General features: G+C 40.4%; 1 protein-coding gene across 3 annotated transcripts in view; it reads right to left on the bottom strand.

Annotated features, from left to right (window-relative positions):
* The window catches only part of MIB1 (MIB E3 ubiquitin protein ligase 1), a 77,982-nt gene extending 71,683 nt beyond the window's left edge, over positions 1-6,299 (bottom strand). For all 3 annotated transcript variants that reach the window (XM_059859127.1, XM_059859133.1, XM_059859140.1), the window contains exon 1: positions 5,793-6,299. In XM_059859127.1, the coding sequence (XP_059715110.1) occupies positions 5,793-6,021 (229 nt within the window). In that variant the 5' untranslated portion in view covers positions 6,022-6,299. The remainder of the gene's footprint in view (positions 1-5,792) is intronic.
* Between the last annotated feature and the right edge of the window lie 11,444 nt (positions 6,300-17,743).

Here is a 17,743-nt window from a genome sequence, read left to right as displayed (position 1 = left end):
ACTCCCAAGCCATGAATGATGTAAATCAAAGCACACTAAGTAAGAACAACCAGGAGACTGCAACAAGCGTAGGCTCTGGAGCAAAAATAAAATCCTGACTAAAATCCAAAAGCAAAATCTGCCACATAAACTCTTCCCCTCTTCAAGGCTGTTTAAGAAAGCTTGAGAAACACAAATGTTACAAAGTTTATATTAGGAAAGAAAACCTTCATTAAACTACTGGAATAAAATGAAGTGCCATAAAAACTTCAAAATTCAAACAGCAGCCTACAGCTGACCAGCTGTGCACCAAAAGAGCACTCTGGCTCTCTAAAAAGAGACAATTAAAAAATTAAATTTCTAAATATTCTTCAAAATTTTCTAGAACAAGGTTATTTCAAAATGAAACAGGTTTTGTGTCGTATACACTTTAAAAACCAAAACAAACCAGGAAATGAGAAGGGTACTTTTACCATACCTAGTTACTTTCAAATAACTGCCTTTCCCTACCTCCCTTCACCTTTAGTACACCATAAAATCCAATATTCCTGATGTCCACTTGTCATTAATGCTTTTTACTATTCGACTTTCATATTAGTTTTCTACCTTAATGCCATACCTTATTTTCACTTCTCTCATCTCTTCCCAAATCCTCCCTGGATTACCTAGCCCTCCATTCTTCTGTCACCACTCATTTATACATCAATTTTACAGCCCTTCACAAGTTTTTGAAACCCATGCTCACTCTTACAGCTGTGAAAGGAAACAAAAGTGGTGTTGCTCAAATTGCTATTTGAATTTGTTACAAATTGGTTTTTTTGTACTAAAATAATTAGATGCAATATACAGCCATCTAATAAAAGGATTTTAACAGTAAAATCAGATGTACAAGGGGCATCCACATTCACTCACTGTTAAACAGAAGACACCAGTAGTGATTCCACTTCTCAGAACAAAAAAAATCTGGTTTCAAATGGAGTCCTTACTCTTTACAGAACTGTAATGAACTAAAATCCCTTCATACCATAATGACAACACTACCATCAGGTAAGGGATACCATAAACAACTTAAAAATTTGATTTATATACACCCCAATTTAAAAAGCAGTAACAATGTTTTGTTTTTCCTATTCCTTCACCCCAGACCATTTTTACATTACAGCCAGATTTCAGGTAAATTGAAAACAAAAAATTCTTAGAGATAACCAGTTAGATTCTGAAAAACTGCATGAAAACTCCAATGAGTGTTCCCACAAAAATAACTCTTCTACTAAATACACCATCTGGATGTAGCCAGCTGACCAATATTATTACAGATACAAAATGCCAGACTTGCTAAAGCATGTGTCCTATCTGGTAAGGGAATCACAAGATACACAGGAAGGGAGAGGATTATAGTGTAGGAGACATGGGGGAAGGGCAGGGAGAACAAAGAACACGTTTATTTAAAAAAACAGGCCTCCCAAGTACCACTACTCAGGAAGCTATTATTTTTTTTAATTTGTGAGGGCTCCTGTAGATATTTACAAGTAGTCACTAAAAAAATCTTGACAAAGACAACTTGCTGAAAATTACATTTCATGTCCTAAAAGCAAAAACAAATAAACAAATACGCAGGATAAATCATGGGTGCTCTGCCTTTTAAAATGTTTTGACATGTTTGACTTCGTGATCAATTATGCCCCTTTTCAGGTACAAAAACCCCACTCATCTCCTGCAGATAGCACCCAGATTTTCAATATTACCAGAAGACAGCATATTCTGCTTTTCACACTGCATTGATGCACACTCCAGCTGGGGGATAATTCTGTATCAAGATTTCCATTTCCTGACTCCAGCCCCTCTGCCACCTCCCCTTATTCAAAAACAATTTGGTAAATTCTTTCAGCAGGAAAATAATATTGTTACTTTGAACCAACTTTATAAAAAAGGAAATGAATGACAAATGAATTCTACTCTATTGAAAGCAAATCCTCAGAAAGAGAACAAACAGAAAAAGTTTCTGTATTGCTCATGGCTATTATGTGAACATAGCCAGATGTGCTTTCTACAAACGTGCTACTTGTCTGGCCTTTAGCTCAGGTAAAAGACTGCCTTTCTTTCTAAATAAAAAGCTTGGATTTATAACTTTCTTGCGTCTCTTCAGCAACTCAGAAAACAACTCCAGATTCTTTTCCAGACCAGTAACAAAAAAGAGGGACACTCAAGACTCGTAGATCCTGGCAAAAGTCTACTTCATAGAAAAAACAGGATTTATCTGCAAGTAACTGAACAACCAGACTGCACTGCTGACGTATCACATCTGACCACCTTCTCCATTGAGGAGCCAGCAGCAGGACCTATCTGAAGCTTTACTTCCATGTGAAATTTTGATTCTTTCCAAATCCTTGGTTTACCAATCCCTCTCAAGTGCTCTGTCTCACTTAAAGCAATGTGGGCAATGTAAATATGACCACAGCAGCAGCTAATATGGCAAGCCTGGTAGACATAACCAGAACAACCCCAAACTTTTTATCACAAGTCCCTCATGACCCAGATGACTACATCTAGAGCAAAGAATTTATAAGACATTCTTCACGTAAATTAGTTATTTTAAAAAGACTATCCTAGTATCTTAGCACTAAGGCTATGAAAGTTTTCTAAGATGTTAACATAATGTCACAATGCTGGTAAATAGCCTACAACCACTGAAAGACAAGAACAGTTTATCTTTTAAGTCTATGAGGCACAGTTCTGGCATACACATATATATGCACATACATTAATCAAACTCAACTTGCCTTTTTTAGAATGACCTCCAAACATTACTTTTATAACACTCTAAGTTCCTGATGCACCACTACTGTTTCTGGCCACACAGGCCTCAAACCTAAAGCAGCAACTCCGGCTGCAAGCACCACTTCTAAGAACTTACAACCAAGACTAGTTTTGAATACATAATAGAAAGAACTCCCAGCAATAACCAATTTTTATTTTTACTATTTTACTTTTATATTTATTTTCCCTATAGACTTACATTGTGACAGTAAAATCATGAAACAGAGATTTTTTTTTTCATTTTAAACTATAAGAGCCATGACACACACTCCTCTTAAGTATCACCAAACAAAAAGCCACCCCGTGCTTTGTAACATTTCCTTGTTCAACATCATCATCAATACTACCACAAGAAATTCCTGATACCTAATCCCACTTACATTACTGTCCCTAGAGAAGTATCAAACTATCATCCAAAGTCAGTCACTTACACTAAACAATGGACAGTCACCACCATGGAGAAAAAAACAAATCATTACCAAAAGGTGAAGAAGGAAAGTGACTTAGACGAGACTACAAAGTGAATCAGCAGTAAACGGAGGACTTCAGTCCAAACTGACAGCACTTTATTAACTTTGCCCTTTCGTTACAACTACTTGACAAAATTCTACTCTTCCTAGCTCCAGGGAATAAAGACCACAAAAGTAACTCCCTCTAGCAAAAAGCAACCCTGGGTACTTCCACACAATAGTTCCATGAGGATGAGGATGATGTTCGCCAGAAACCTCAGGAAGAAAAATACTTTTTTGCTAAGCCTGACAACAGCAATGTGTGTGACACAACATACACAGTTTTATCTGAAACAACTTAAAATTCTAATACAAAAGTATAAACAGAAATCAAAATCAGAAGGAATAAAACAAGTAACAGAAATAAAAATATGACAGTTTTAAAATTGAATATTGAGTCTAGGCTTCCAGATACAGTTAAGAGGACACCATCTGCTTGCAAATATGTCAGGCAGGGCTTGAACAATGAGCATTCAAGGCTCATATGCAACATTTATGCATATGCTTCACTTCTAAGCAGAAGCAGTCCTACTGGTTTCTACAGGACATCAAACACAGGTAAAAGTTTCTAAGCATAAACATCTGCAAGACAAGGACTGGCAACTTGAAAGACTACTCTTTCTTGTTTCAAAGTCCATTGCAAAAGGATTTTCAAAGAAACCATCATCATCATGCCATCAGAGAGGAAGATACCAAGTCACTGAAAAATTAAATCCATCTCAAAGGGTAACCATGCAATATTTGGGGTTCTTTCCTTAGCAAAGTTTTTTGTAATTAGTTAGAGTGAATTCCATGATTCTGTCACCTCAAAAGTCTTTTAGCTTTAAGTACTGCTATAATTTTCCTTGCTGTAACACTACACATAGCTGGCACAAAGATGGTCTCTCCATCACATTCTAAATGAAAGACATATTACAAAAGAATACAGCTCAAGTGCCTCAAAAAATCAGTGCAAACACCTCATTACTGAGGCAATCCTGACTGGCCCAAAAGTCACCTCACAATATTTCTGATCAAACTTAACAATATCTATATTTTTCTCTGTGAGTTTTCACTGTAAAAACAGGTGCTAAAACGAACATTTCCCTGCAGTGTTTGCAACATTAACACTGCCGCATAATGTCAGTGCAGATCAAATTCCATTGTCCAAAATGACAGGATTTAAAGCATAAATATCAAGCGGCTAAGTAATTAAAAGAATGAACTCATGCACTTCTTTTCCTCCCACTACCTTTACTATTTTACAGCAGCTCTGGCAATACAGATAAAAGGCAATGTGTAGATTACAGGCACAAAAACCAGTATTTCAACCACTTAGTATAACATTTACAAATAAGGTAGTACACATCTCTTCTGCAATTATCCCTATGCTTGATTCAAGGATGACTGCCAGTATTTTACAAAACTGCTCAGAAATATAAATTCAAGAAGTGGGATCGGGGCGTGAAAGCAAACCTATACCTTGATGTATCACCCTCTCGGCTGCCTCTCTCCACCTCCTCCCCAGCACAACAGGAGCCTGTTGTCTGTGGCAGATCACTTTTGCTTTGTCTACCCCAATTTAGCGGTCCCGGGATGCGAAAAACGCTAATCACTTGTTCTTAAAATTTAAAAAATTTAATAGTAATAAAATGGTTATAAAAATAGTAATAGAATTAGATAATTTCCTATACATAATTTGGACAATTAGAATTAGGACAATATGAGACAATAGAAACAAAGACTTACGGACGTCCGGGTACCCTTTTCTGGGCAGCACAAGCCCGAAAAAGGACACCCCTCCACAAAGGATTAACCCTTAAAAACAATAGCCCGTTGCATATTCATACATTCCAAACATGATGCATAAACTTCATTCAAATACAGGATTCTGTCTGGTCATCGTCAACTTCTTCTGAATCCTAAAGCGCCTTCGAGGGGGGAATAAGTTCGTTTTTTCTGATAAGAGGGCAATAAATTCTTTTTCTCTGAAAGATTTAAGTGTCCTGTGGCTGCTATCTCGCTGCAAGTCCTTTCCTTAAAAAAAAAGTATCCTACATAGCATAGTTCCTATTTTAACTTTTTTTTATAGCCTAAAACTATATTTAACACACTACTTAAGAGAATGAATACAGCATTACTTTCTAACTCAACACATATAATATTCGTTTTAATATTTGCGAAAAGCCAATCATAAAATATGCATTTTTCACACGGGACAACAAATCTACAGCGCGGCCCCGCGCTGTAGATTTGTCCCAAGTTTGCGTGTACGTACACACACACACTCAGACACACGGACGCGCAGAGACAGACACCCACGCCCAGGGAGTGGGAGGAGGAGGGTGCCCGGCTCCCCCCGCCCAAATCCAAGGCAAAGGCGCACCTCTAAAAGGGGAAGGACGGGCGCAATCCGCTCCCCAGGACGGGACACCCCAGCACCCCGGGGTGCTGCCCCCGGACCCAGCGCCGTGGGGGTGGAGGCGCCTCCATTCCCTCCCCGCTCACCGGTGGGCGCGCTGTCGAGGATGCGGAGGTCGTAGGCCCCGGAGCAGCGGTAGTTGGCGGCGGTGCCGTTGTCCCACACCACGACCACCTCCTCGGGGCTCTCGAAGCTGCGCACGGTGCCCACATGGCCCTCGCCGCCATCCTGCTTCCCCCACTTCCAGTCAGGGCCGCGGACCACCCTGGCCCCGACTCCTTCCACCATCACCCGGTTGTTCCGCGAGCTGCTCATCCTGGCGGCGGAGCCCTGGGGCGGATGGAAGGGGCGCGCAGCCCGCAGGCGGTGGAGGGGGACCCCGATGGGGGCGACTACCTCGGGCGCCGGGCGGGAATCTCCGTCCGGCTCTTCTCCTTGCTTGCTTGCTTGCTTGCTTGCTTGCTGGCTCCCTTCCTCCCTTCCTTCCTCGCTCCCTACGCGCCCATTCCCCGGCCCCAACGGCGTCCCCCACCCGCTCCCACGGCCAGCCCCGCTCCCGCCGCTACATCCGGGCCTACAGCCGCGACTGCGCCGGCTCCAGGGAGACCGGCGAGCCGACCCCCGCCTCGCTGCGGTGCGCATGCGCGGCCGCGGAGGCGGGCGCGTCGCTCGAGCGCCCCCTGCGGAGCCGCGGCGGGCACTGCCGCGCTCGCCCTGCCCTGCCCCGGCCCGGCCCCGGGGCTGTGCCCGACGGAAGAGCCGGGAGCAGAGGAGCCAACCGGAGCTATTCTTCCCTAGCTTCGCCAGATCCGCAGCCCGGCCATTCCTTCTGGAATCGCTGCGTCCTGCCGCCGAGGGCTGTGGCGCTGCCCCGCCCGGCCCTGAGGTGATGATGCAGTGGCCGAACCGCCCGCCTCCTTCTTCATCCACAAGGTGCTCCTATCGCCTATGCTTCAGTGGCAGAGGCATAACAATTCAATTGTATCAACTAAGTCATGAGCAATCTACCTTAGGTAAACCATAGAATTATTGAATGGTTTGGGTTGGAAAGGTCTTTGATGATCATCTGGTTCCAACCCCCTGCCATGGGCAGGGACACCTTCCAATAGACCAGGTTGTTTAAGTCCCCATCCAACAGAACCTTGAAACCTTCCAAGGATGGGGCATTTTATGAATCTACAATTCTATGATTCTAAACCTGTGTACTGGTTTTCTCATTTTAGATTTAGTTTTGTGTCCTCACATCCCGTTTTCTTTTCAAACTGTGGATGTGAGTCTTGTGTACTACCGAGGTGAGGTTGGTGGGGCCATACTTTTGTACCCAGGAGCATTTTAAGCTAGTGTTCAGGTGCTCCAGTCTGCCAAAGGGAGGAATCAGTACCTCCACCTTTCCACCTCAGAGGATCCTTCACAGGGGATGTACCTGCTCAAACTTTGAGCCAATACCTGCAACGCAATTCTTCATAAACTACCCTCTTTGTTAGCACTCTCATGACACTCAAGGATTTCCTTTAACTCCACACAACCTTGCTAATCTTTTATAGAATATGATTCTTCATTTCAAAAATGGTCCTCCATTGCTTTTGTCTCTCCTTTTTTTTATGTCGTCTTTTTAAAAGCATCTATCCTAAAGGACAGACAAGTCTGAAACAGACAAAAGAAAACTATTTCTTAGTCAACAGGAATATGGCTGAAAAAAGGCAGCCCAGCTCCCTTATGTTGTGGGTATTTTTACTGTCTCTGTTCTTTTTCCACCTTTGTGGTTATTAATACAGCTAGAAGAGTCTATGAGATCATCTCTTGACTTCTTTTGTGTAGTTTTTTACAAACAGTGTAACACAGCAGAATAATATGAACATCTAACCACCAGGCCACCACATTCCTCACACAATTTGTTCCTTCTCAACCCCTGCTAAGGCTAAAGAATGTTACCTCAAACATGATGATGTGTCCTGACAATAGGTAATCCCAAGCAGATTTCTGCTCCTGCAGTGGAAAACTTGAAGCCCAACAGATACCACACAGTTGCCAGGCAGTGTGGGTTTTATGGCAGATGCTTCTCCTTGAACAATAGCTACCCACAGCTTGTACTAGCTTATTACATTGGTACATGGCAGGATTTCCCAGAAATTCTGGAGGTTTCTTGATGTATCAAAGGATCTAGCTGGGCTCTTTTGCGAAAAATTTGCCCATCTGCCTCATTCTACTTTTTCGTGCTTTGATAGTTGTGGAGAAATATAAATATATTTGTAAGTATAAATTTCACATATGCCTAAGGATAACTCAGAGCATGTTTTTCTATTACTCTCTGGTAGAGTTAGATTAAAAAGGCTTTTTGTAATCAGGAAAGGTATGCCAGAAATAACTAATAAAGTCTGAGATCAGAATTAGTTCTCCTGGAGAGAATCTGAGAAGCTCACCCCTTACATTATTTTTTCCACAAAGGCTATATCCTAAATTACAGACCTTAAGAGAATCTGCTGCTGCTGTAGTTCAGCAGCAATGCATGTGGGTAGATATTATCCAGGAGCTTCTTCTCTCCCAATCATCCTTCTGACGACTCATCCTCTGTCTATCACAATAACCCGTGCCTTTCCTCCTACTCACCTGCTTTTTCTACCAGATTATTTACTTGCAAAAACCAGAATCCCTAAGGATGCCTGGATCATTTCAGAGGTGTCTTAGACACACAAGAACATAAGTAATAACTGGAACCCAGTATCTATTGGACTGAATGAGACTGCTCCCTCAATAGCTGACAGGGAGTTCTTTCCCAGCTCAAAATGCAGAGCCTTGTACTACTTTTATTTGAGTGGTAGAAAAAAAAGGCTGGATAGACTGGCTGATGCATTCATGTGCCACTGAGTACATGACTAATTTTTGTACTCTAATCTCCTGTCATTTCTATTCCTATATGGCCACAAAGTTGTGGAAGGTACAAAATTGTCATTGGCTACATGATTCTGTTCTCCAGAATCCCAAATATTTTATTGTATTATCTCTTTGAATCAAACTTTATATTCCATATTCTGTGCACCTGTTTCAGCCACTAGTAAAGAAAAAAAAAATATGTTTAGCTCTTAAATACTTCATTTGAATTAGCCTCCAAAATAAGCAGTAAATACTGTTTTCAGATGGAGATTTAAAAAGTGACATCAGGGCATAGAAAAAGGATATAGCTTTGGGTAAATATTTTCAAGTTGAGTTGGACAGTTAGTGGTCCTATCTTGATATTTTTCTGGTATCAGCCACAAGAATATACAACAGCATTAGTGCTAGAATAAGAAACAAGAGAATCTAATTCTGAGTAAGGACCAGAAGACTATTGGAGACTCGCAGAAGGGTGTAGATAGAAGAATCAGAATGTAATAGCAAGAGGAAGAAGAGAGCTTCGAGTTTTGAAAAGAAGCTAAACTAAGATAAGAAATAAAACAGGCAAAAGTATACACAAGATAGAAATTCCCTAGGAAGTTGGATCCAATTAACATATTGTGACAAGAAAAGTGACAGACACCGCATTTTCAGATATGTGTCAGCATTTTCTTTAGAAACTGGGAAACTAGCCACCGTAACACCTTAAGGAAAGAAATCATATTCATTTTTCAGCTGGAAAAAACCCTTGTAGGCTTAAGGCCTCTTGTGAGGCAGGAGTTAGCTCCTTGGCTGGCTGGTTGTACACAGAATAAATGCACGCGGATTTGCAGTTGTCTCTAACAAGTCTCTGGTCCTTCAATAGGACCCTTTTCTTCTCCTGATGTATGCTGAGAGCTTCTCTTATCTCCTAAACTTGCATTTGCCCCTAATTGCACAGAACAGCCATTTTACAGGAAAGAAGAGAAGGGAGAAGGAAAGGGAAAGAGAAGGGAGAAGGGAAGAGAGAGAAAAGAGAGAGAGAAGGGGTGTAAGTTTCTTCCGTTTTCAAATTGCTCTCCATATTCAAGAAGAGAAGAGAGGAGAGAAAGAGAAGAGGTGCAAGTTTCTTACCTTCAATTTTCAAATTGCTCTCCATATTTGAGGAGAGGAGAGAGGAGACGAGAAGAGAAAAGAGAGGAGGAGAGGAGAGGAGAGGAGAGGAGAGGAGAGGAGAGGAGAGGAGAGGAGAGGAGAGGAGAGGAGAGGAGAGGAGAGGAGAGGAGAGGAGAGGAGAGGAGAGGAGAGGAGAGGAGAGGAGAGGAGAGGAGAGGAGAGGAGAGGAGAGGAGAGGAGAGGAGAGGAGAGGAGAGGAGAGGAGAGGAGAGGAGAGGAGAGGAGAGGAGAGGAGAGGAGAGGAGAGGAGAGAAGAGAAGAGAAGAGAAGAGAAGAGAAGAGAAGAGAAGAGAAGAGAAGAGAAGAGAAGAGAAGAGAAGAGAAGAGAAGAGAAGAGAAGAGAAGAGAAGAGAAGAGAAGAGAAGAGAAGAGAAGAGAAGAGAAGAGAAGAGAAGAGAAGAGAAGAGAAGAGAAGAGAAGAGAAGAGAAGAGAAGAGAAGAGGATTGAGCCCTGAGGAACACTGCTGCTGACCAGTAACCAGCCAGATGTGATCCCATTCACTACAACTGCATGAGCCCTGTCCTTCAGCCAGTTCTTCACCCAGTGCATTGTGAACCAGCTCAACCCATGTTTGGATAACTTATCCAAAATGATGATGTGAGGGACAATATCAAAAGCCTTAATAAAATCCAGAAAAACTGCATTCACTGTCTTCCCTTCAGCCAATAGATGTGTGACTGTATCATAATCAAATTGGTTAAACAGGACTGTCCCTTGTGAATCCATGTGGTCACACTGCAGGTAGTTTAATCTATCAGTCCTCAGATTGTGGGAGAAAATGCAATCTAAACCATCAGTACTAGAGCTGACAGATAATTTATTTATTTACTTTTCAGGTCTACAATCTAAAAACTATACTTATAACCCCCCTCCAACCTAGGACCAGTAGAAGAATGGGACTATGGGGTTTTTTCCATTATTCAGACTGGCAGAGCAGTAATGCCTAAACTACTGCATCATGAGCAAGCAAGGCTTATCTGTGAAAGGCTTATTTACAGAGTTGCTGGCCCTGTGAGACAGTGCTTGCTTTGAACACCTCAGGTAGTCATGGCAGAGCAGTTGAATCAAAGGCTGGAGGAAGGGAATCCACAGTGCTTTAGGCAAACTCTCTCTAATTGCAAAGACTCATTCATATTCATCCAGTGCAGGAGTTTGGATGTGCAATATGAGCTAGTGAACAAGTTCTCTTCTGGCTACCCAAAATTATGTACATTGCTGAGTCAATCCCCCAGCTGGTGATTATGGTCTTCCTCACCACCTTCTGCCATATTGGAGCAATCCAGTAAGGGGCCAAGAGAGAAGACCTCTGGTTTGTGCAGAATTCAATGCTGTGCATACCCTATAGACTCCTTGGTTTTGTTGGAAAGCAAACACTTTTGTAAGAGTGACTTTCTGTAAGAGCAGCTGCCACCCTTCTGAAGGGTAGGGCAACTTTCAAGGCAACTCTCATAGAGTCACAGGAAACAGGACCTTGGAGAACATCCAGCCCATGCTCCTGTCCATCAAAGCCACAGAGAAAGCTGCTTGTCCAAACTCTGCCTGGCTGCCTTTCAGATCTGCAAAATGTCATGCTCCAGCAGGAAATTCTGATATATGTATTTGCCTGGATTGAAGAGAGGCTTTGATGGAGGTTTTTCTGGACTGTCTTCTTTGATTAAAGCTGAACTTGCAGTGTAGTATCTGGAACACATAATGGAAGCAGACCACAGAACGGGAACTGTGGTATCTGGAACACAGAAAGGGGACTGTGCCTTTTGCAGGAAAGAATTCTATACAAAAGTCTTGCTTTTATACATTTCAGAAGAAAAAAAATCTCAACTTCTTGGAAAGATACTTTTTAACTTGTAGAGTTGCGAGGTTTTGTTTACTATCTTGCACAAATCCTGAGTTCTTAGAACTTGTCATATGAAGGATATATATATAAAAATAGCTGCCTATGAATTGAGAAAGAACATCTAGTTTAGATACAATGAGCAGACTGCAGTTTTCTTATTAAATTACAGAGGTAGAGCTTATTAATTTATTCTGATCTGAGTCAAAAAAATTCTGTTTCCTTAGTTCAAGACTATATTTTGGAACGAGCATGGTTTTTTTAGTCCTCCTCCTGAAAACTGAAAGCATTCTAGATTTTAATTTTCTGGTTTTGCCCAAAAAGGATTTTATACCACAGTTCTTTCCTGTGGACAAAAGTAATAGGAAAAAAAAATGAGGAAAACGGAAGCAACTGTCTTTCTTTTATTGAAATTATCTATTCTTTGTCTAACTAAATCGAGTAACTGAGGAAGACAGACAGAAATATTGGCAAATGAGATAAAAAATACTGTCTTACTGGAAAAAAAGTTGCCCCAAACATGTTTTTTTTGTGATGAAAAGTATGTAGCCACAGTCCACAGAAACTCCTGGTCTGATAAACATGCCACTTCTTTAAGTGAAAAGGTACATAATGTATATTTTCTGGAACCCGAAGTACCAGTTAGGAACTACAGGGCATATCCTGTTTATCCGTGGTTTAGTGTTAAAAACAACCCTCATTCCGCAGCCTCTGCTGCCATCGCGTGGCCGTGAACCATTTCTTTAATGCTAAAACTCACCCGTCCTCTTCACTTGTCGCACTCTTTATTTCCTCTGCTTTGTTTACCAGTATCATTACCCCGTCACAACCCAATTTTCTTCCTCGATTTTCAGAAATGTCATGAATAATTTGCATTGATTTTTTTTTCCTAGTTTCTGCAGATTAAAATATTTTTAATGTCAGGTAGTGAGCAAGTTGTCATGCACCAGAGCAAATTGCTTTGGTGGGTTTGGTTTTCACTATGCTAGTGGCATCCTCTATGAAACTGTTAATTAGAACAGATGTATTAACCCACAAAGTCTATGACACTGGATTTTTTTCCTAAGGAGTTTTATCTCCTTTTCTAGAAAAGAAAAACACCTTAGCAAAGAACAGAATAAAAAAACATAATTTCATTTTCCTGCTCTGAGACAGAAGCACTCCTATGAAGAAGTGCTAAAAAAGATTTTTTTTTTTTTTTTTTTTTTTTTGTATGTAGTGAAAAACCTCAACATGTTGAAAAAAGTGTTTTAGGATAATAATAATAATGAGCATCCTGGAATCTTCTTTCCTGGCTAAGGTTTTAAGTTTTACTGTGCTGAACTCTTTTGAGTGGGGAGAAAACAAGAAATCTGTGAAGTTAATCCTGAAGTTTTAAATATTCAAAAATAAAATAAAATAACTAAAAATTATGTAGCAATCTAGGGCATACACACTACAATACCACATACTGATGTTTGCACAAATTCTCCTACTTTAGCACACCTTAGAGGATTCAAAAATGTATACTTACTTGATATTTCCAAGGGTTTAGCCAAATATTGTTGTTTAATTTATAGATGATTTTTAAATTAGGTGATGCATTGCAAGGAGGGATTAATTTCTTCCTGGTATTACATTTCCTGATTGCAAAGATTGTAAAGAAAGTACTTACTTGAAATTCTAAGATGTAATCAGAACCAGCTAGGTCATATTTTTAGACTGATAGGAAAATAAACCATCTCCACAAGTCATCAAGATATTTTAAGAATGTTCCTACTTTATGTGCATGATAATTTTTGTTGCAATCAATGGGGCCAATCGTGTGCATATAGTGTCCTGTGTCAAGTGCAGGTTTGTCTTGAACTACAAAGGCATTCAATATGCACTAAGTAATGCCTGAAAGATGACTTCAGTACCAAAAAATACTTCTGTTTAATTTTAACAATCCTCCAAAATAATAACAAACATTGAGCAACTCAAGCAGAATCTAAATTTTCTATGTCATAAGAAATTTTCTGTCATATTTTTTGTCATAAGAAAATTGTTCCAGTCACAACATTATGTAATCCTAAATTCTAAGATGTAATATTTGCAGTACACTGTGACAGACTTGTTGAAATCTGCATTTATCTAAAACATGGCTAGAAATTTTTTAAAAATTAAAAATTATATTTGTATACAATTCTTATAAATAATCTTCACTCTTAACATGCTAAAGAAAACCTAAGAAATCGCCTAAAGGAAGAAGATTCATTGAGCTTATTTCTGACTCCACTGAATTCAGCTGGTGCCATAGTGCTGATGTACATAGAAAAAGTTTACCAAATGTATACAGAAGTTGTTTCATTTTGGAGGGAAGTGTTACATGATTTTAAAGCATTCTAAGATATTTTGGTCTTTTGTGTGAAATACAACTATTTATCCTTTTGTGATAATCACTTCTTTGAAGTGATTATGAAGGAATGAAAACAGGCAAATAAAAATGAGAATGCTTTACTGCAATAAATCTCTCTTGAAGGCCAGAAGAAATTTAACGTGGATTCAACATCCAGTTCTACTGTGCTCTTTCAAAAATTCTCTAAGTTCTGTAGCAGCTTCTTTTAGTATTTTTAATGAAATAAATTGATAAGACAAATGTCCTCAATATAGCTGCTCATTTTCAACAGTCCTGTATTAACCATGATTTTGTATTTAGCAGTTTGCTAGCTGCAGTCAAAGGCAGGGAGCTGATTTCATGTAAATCAGATCCTGCAAGAATCATCCCAAGGGAGACAAATATTGAGCAGTCTTCCTATTGCAACAGCTGTTAAAGGTATCTTCAGTCACCCAAACAGAGAGTAAAACAATACCTGCTACACCTGATGAATTGACATACATTTAATTGAAGGAAACATAGTTAAGGGAAGAAGATAAACTATCATAGAATCATAGAATGGTCTGGGTTGGAAGGGACCGTAAATATCATCTAGTTCCAACCCCCCTGCCATAGGCTGGGACACCTTCCACTAGACCAGGTTGCTCGAAGCCTCACCCACTCTGCTCTTGAATACCTCCAGAGATGGCATATCTACAACTTCTCTGAAATCTCTGAATCTACCCTCATCCAGTTTAAAGCCATTCCCCCTTGTCCTACCACTACAAGCTCTTGTAGAAGAGCTGAAGAGCTCTGTTGCAGAAGTCTGTTCTCTCAGTTTGTCTTCAAAGGTCCTCCATGCCTCTGATCATTTTTGTGGCCCTCCAACAGGTCCACATCTCTGTGCTGAAGACTCCAGAGCTGGATGCAACACTCCAGATGGGTTCTCACAAGGAAAAATTAGAGAGGGAGAACCACCTCCCTTCCCTGCTGGCTACACTCCTTTTGACACTGTCCAGGATGCTGTTGGCCTTCTGGGCTGCAAGCAATTGCCAGGTCATGCTGAGTTTCTCATCCACCAACATGTCCCAGATAAGTTCTTTTTGAATCCTTTGTTCCTTCCAATTTTACCATCATCAAGGGCGGAGAAATACTCCTTGATGGAGTGAAGAGAAGCACCATGGAAGAAAAATATATGGATGCATGGAAATATGAAGATAATAGTAAGAGTAGCAAAGCTTAAGAAAGGGACAACAGAAGCAGCCCTTCCTAATGCCACAATTATTGATTTTTTCACGAGCACCGAGAGTACAAATGCAAACACAGGCTGGCTTTTTCCATCTGAAATTTGAAGAGCCTCCAACACAGAGCATTTTCATTGACTTCATTCATATTTTAAGGAAAGACAAATAATATGCATGAGGAAGTCTTGAGAAATGCTGGATTGAATTTTTCAAATGCACTTTTTTTCTCCCATTCCCTTGCTGATAATAAATATCACAAACACTGGATGCCTTTTCCTTAATGGAAAACTTTTCAGATATTTTATGCATGGACTTTGCACTTTTTAAGTATCCCAAGATAGTTTATGCTGACACAAAGATATTTTCCCTATTTTGTTAGATGAATACTAAAGTTAAACAAACATTAAAAGAATATAATCAAACAGAACCTTGAATTTAGAGCTCTAAGGTTACCCTCCTCAGAGGTACTGCACTGAAATCCATTCTAGAGAACTGCAGTGGGGTCAACTTGCAACTGCCCATTGGAATGTCAGTAAGAACATAATGATTCTGTCCCAAACCCCAGATGATCATAGAACCACCTCCCTAAACAAAAGATAACATAAACATAGTGCAGACTTCTAGTGATAAAAGCAAGTCAGACTGTGACTCTTCAATTGCTTCTGTCAATTATTATCTATTGCTCAAGCAAGATAAATTGGGAGACAATATGAAAGAACAGTCCTGTGCCCTTTCGCTTCTGCTTAATCTATAATCCATTAGTAGTGGGTTGAGGCAATCGTTTTATGAAGCACTTCGAGAGAAGAGAGCATATTGCAAACAGGAACTCTCTCTGGGAATGTGGACTCTTTTTTTCTCTGAAAAAAAATGCAGTAAGTGTTCAAAACACCATAAAGACTACCTCAGTTTTTTCACGGAAAGTTTTTTACACATACACACATGCACAATTTGCAATGACTCAATCACTTGGAAGTGGTTGTAATATGAGCACAATACAGCCTTTTCTTTATCAGCTCTGCAAAATGCATTGTAGGCAAAAGCACAACCTTTTAAAGACCTAAAAAGCCCAACACCAGAACTGGAAGATCTGATGGTAATTGCTTGAAGCAGAAGGAAGTTATTAACATTTCTGCTGTTGTCAATGTAGCAACATGTTTACCTAATAAAAACCCAAACCCCTCAACCCTTCTCAGTACATGTCATTTGTTTCAGTTTGCCAGCAGCATGTCACATGTGCCTGACCTTGTTGATATTCCTATGAGTAACCAACACAGGGTAGGTGGAAGTCCAAGACCAGATAAACCTCATCAACCTTTGTGTCCGGATGTTTTTTCAGGCTTTCCAACTCTCTTGATTGTTGATCAAGTCATTAAACTACTAGATTTGTATGACTCAAAGGCCCTCTCTAAACATCAAGTCACACCTTCCACTTTTCAGTAAAATGAGTGGATATGCATTTAGAAGCCTTCTAGACCCAAGGACACAGGCTGTGTCCTCTTCTTTCTCAGATATTTGGGATTTTTCTTTTCTCTAGATTTTGGGTGACTCAAGGATTCTTCAGCTTAATGAGGAGATACAGAACAGTCTGCTGCAAGCAAAACTAGTTCCCCCTTCAGATGCAGCAGGTTCCTCTGCATCCTAAAATCTAGTTGTCAGTTCAGCCAAATTATTGTCTCTGAAGATTCCTAACTTCACACTGCAGATGAAGCCTACATGTTCTCAACTGAGCTATCTACTCCAGCTCTCCCAGTGGAGTGTCCCTCCATGATAAATCCTTTTATCTGGGGTGCACAGCATACACTCCCAGCAAGTCAGGACCAAAACCTGGGTATGGTTATTCTCCATCAGCAGTGGAAGTGCAGTGTTGATGACAGTAGGTTTCCATCCATTACCAATTCCCATACTCTTTTCAGCTTTGAACCGCTGACTGTATAGGAAGAATAGGTATTTTAAAATTTCTTCAGATCTCTGCAATAGACTCTTATTAGTCTTTCCATGGTGAACAAGAACATTTTGGACCAAGATGTTTTATGTCAAAGCAGAATCTCTCTGGTAAACTCTGTCTTAATTAGGAGGAGTAAATGAAAAAGGCCACATCTCCTTTTCTGTGGTTACGTATTTTTCTTCTTTTTTTATTTTGTAAATTTTGAAATTTGGATATAGTAAGAAAACACAGATAAGGTAAGAAGTGAAGAGCCTCACTGAGCAATCTTCTGTCTTCTCTCAGCAGTTCATGGAGCTGGGCCATAAAATAAGGAGAGGGAAAGTACTTCTGTGTACTGTGGTGCATGGATGCATCTCAAATAGCAGATGCTCAGCTCCAGGATCTTCGTGTTATCAGTTGTGCTCCTAGGATTTTGCCAAGGAAAAGACGCAGATACTGTGCATCTTTTTATGAAGCTGAAGGGGGGAGCATCTGAGTTAGCAAGCACCAGGGCCTCCAATCCATACAGCTGAAAAGGGAGCTGGCCGAAATTCTCTTGGAAATTGGAGATACCTCTACTCCTCTAATTGGAGATACCTCTATTCCTCTCTGGTCTTCACTAATGCCTTGTAACAGCAGTGATAAATGGAAGAGCGGATATGTGGAAGCACTTCTG

The sequence above is a fragment of the Haemorhous mexicanus genome, chromosome 1, assembly GCF_027477595.1.
Source record: "Haemorhous mexicanus isolate bHaeMex1 chromosome 1, bHaeMex1.pri, whole genome shotgun sequence".
Lineage (NCBI taxonomy): Eukaryota > Metazoa > Chordata > Aves > Passeriformes > Fringillidae > Haemorhous > Haemorhous mexicanus.
This window is presented reverse-complemented; position numbering and strand designations above follow the sequence as displayed.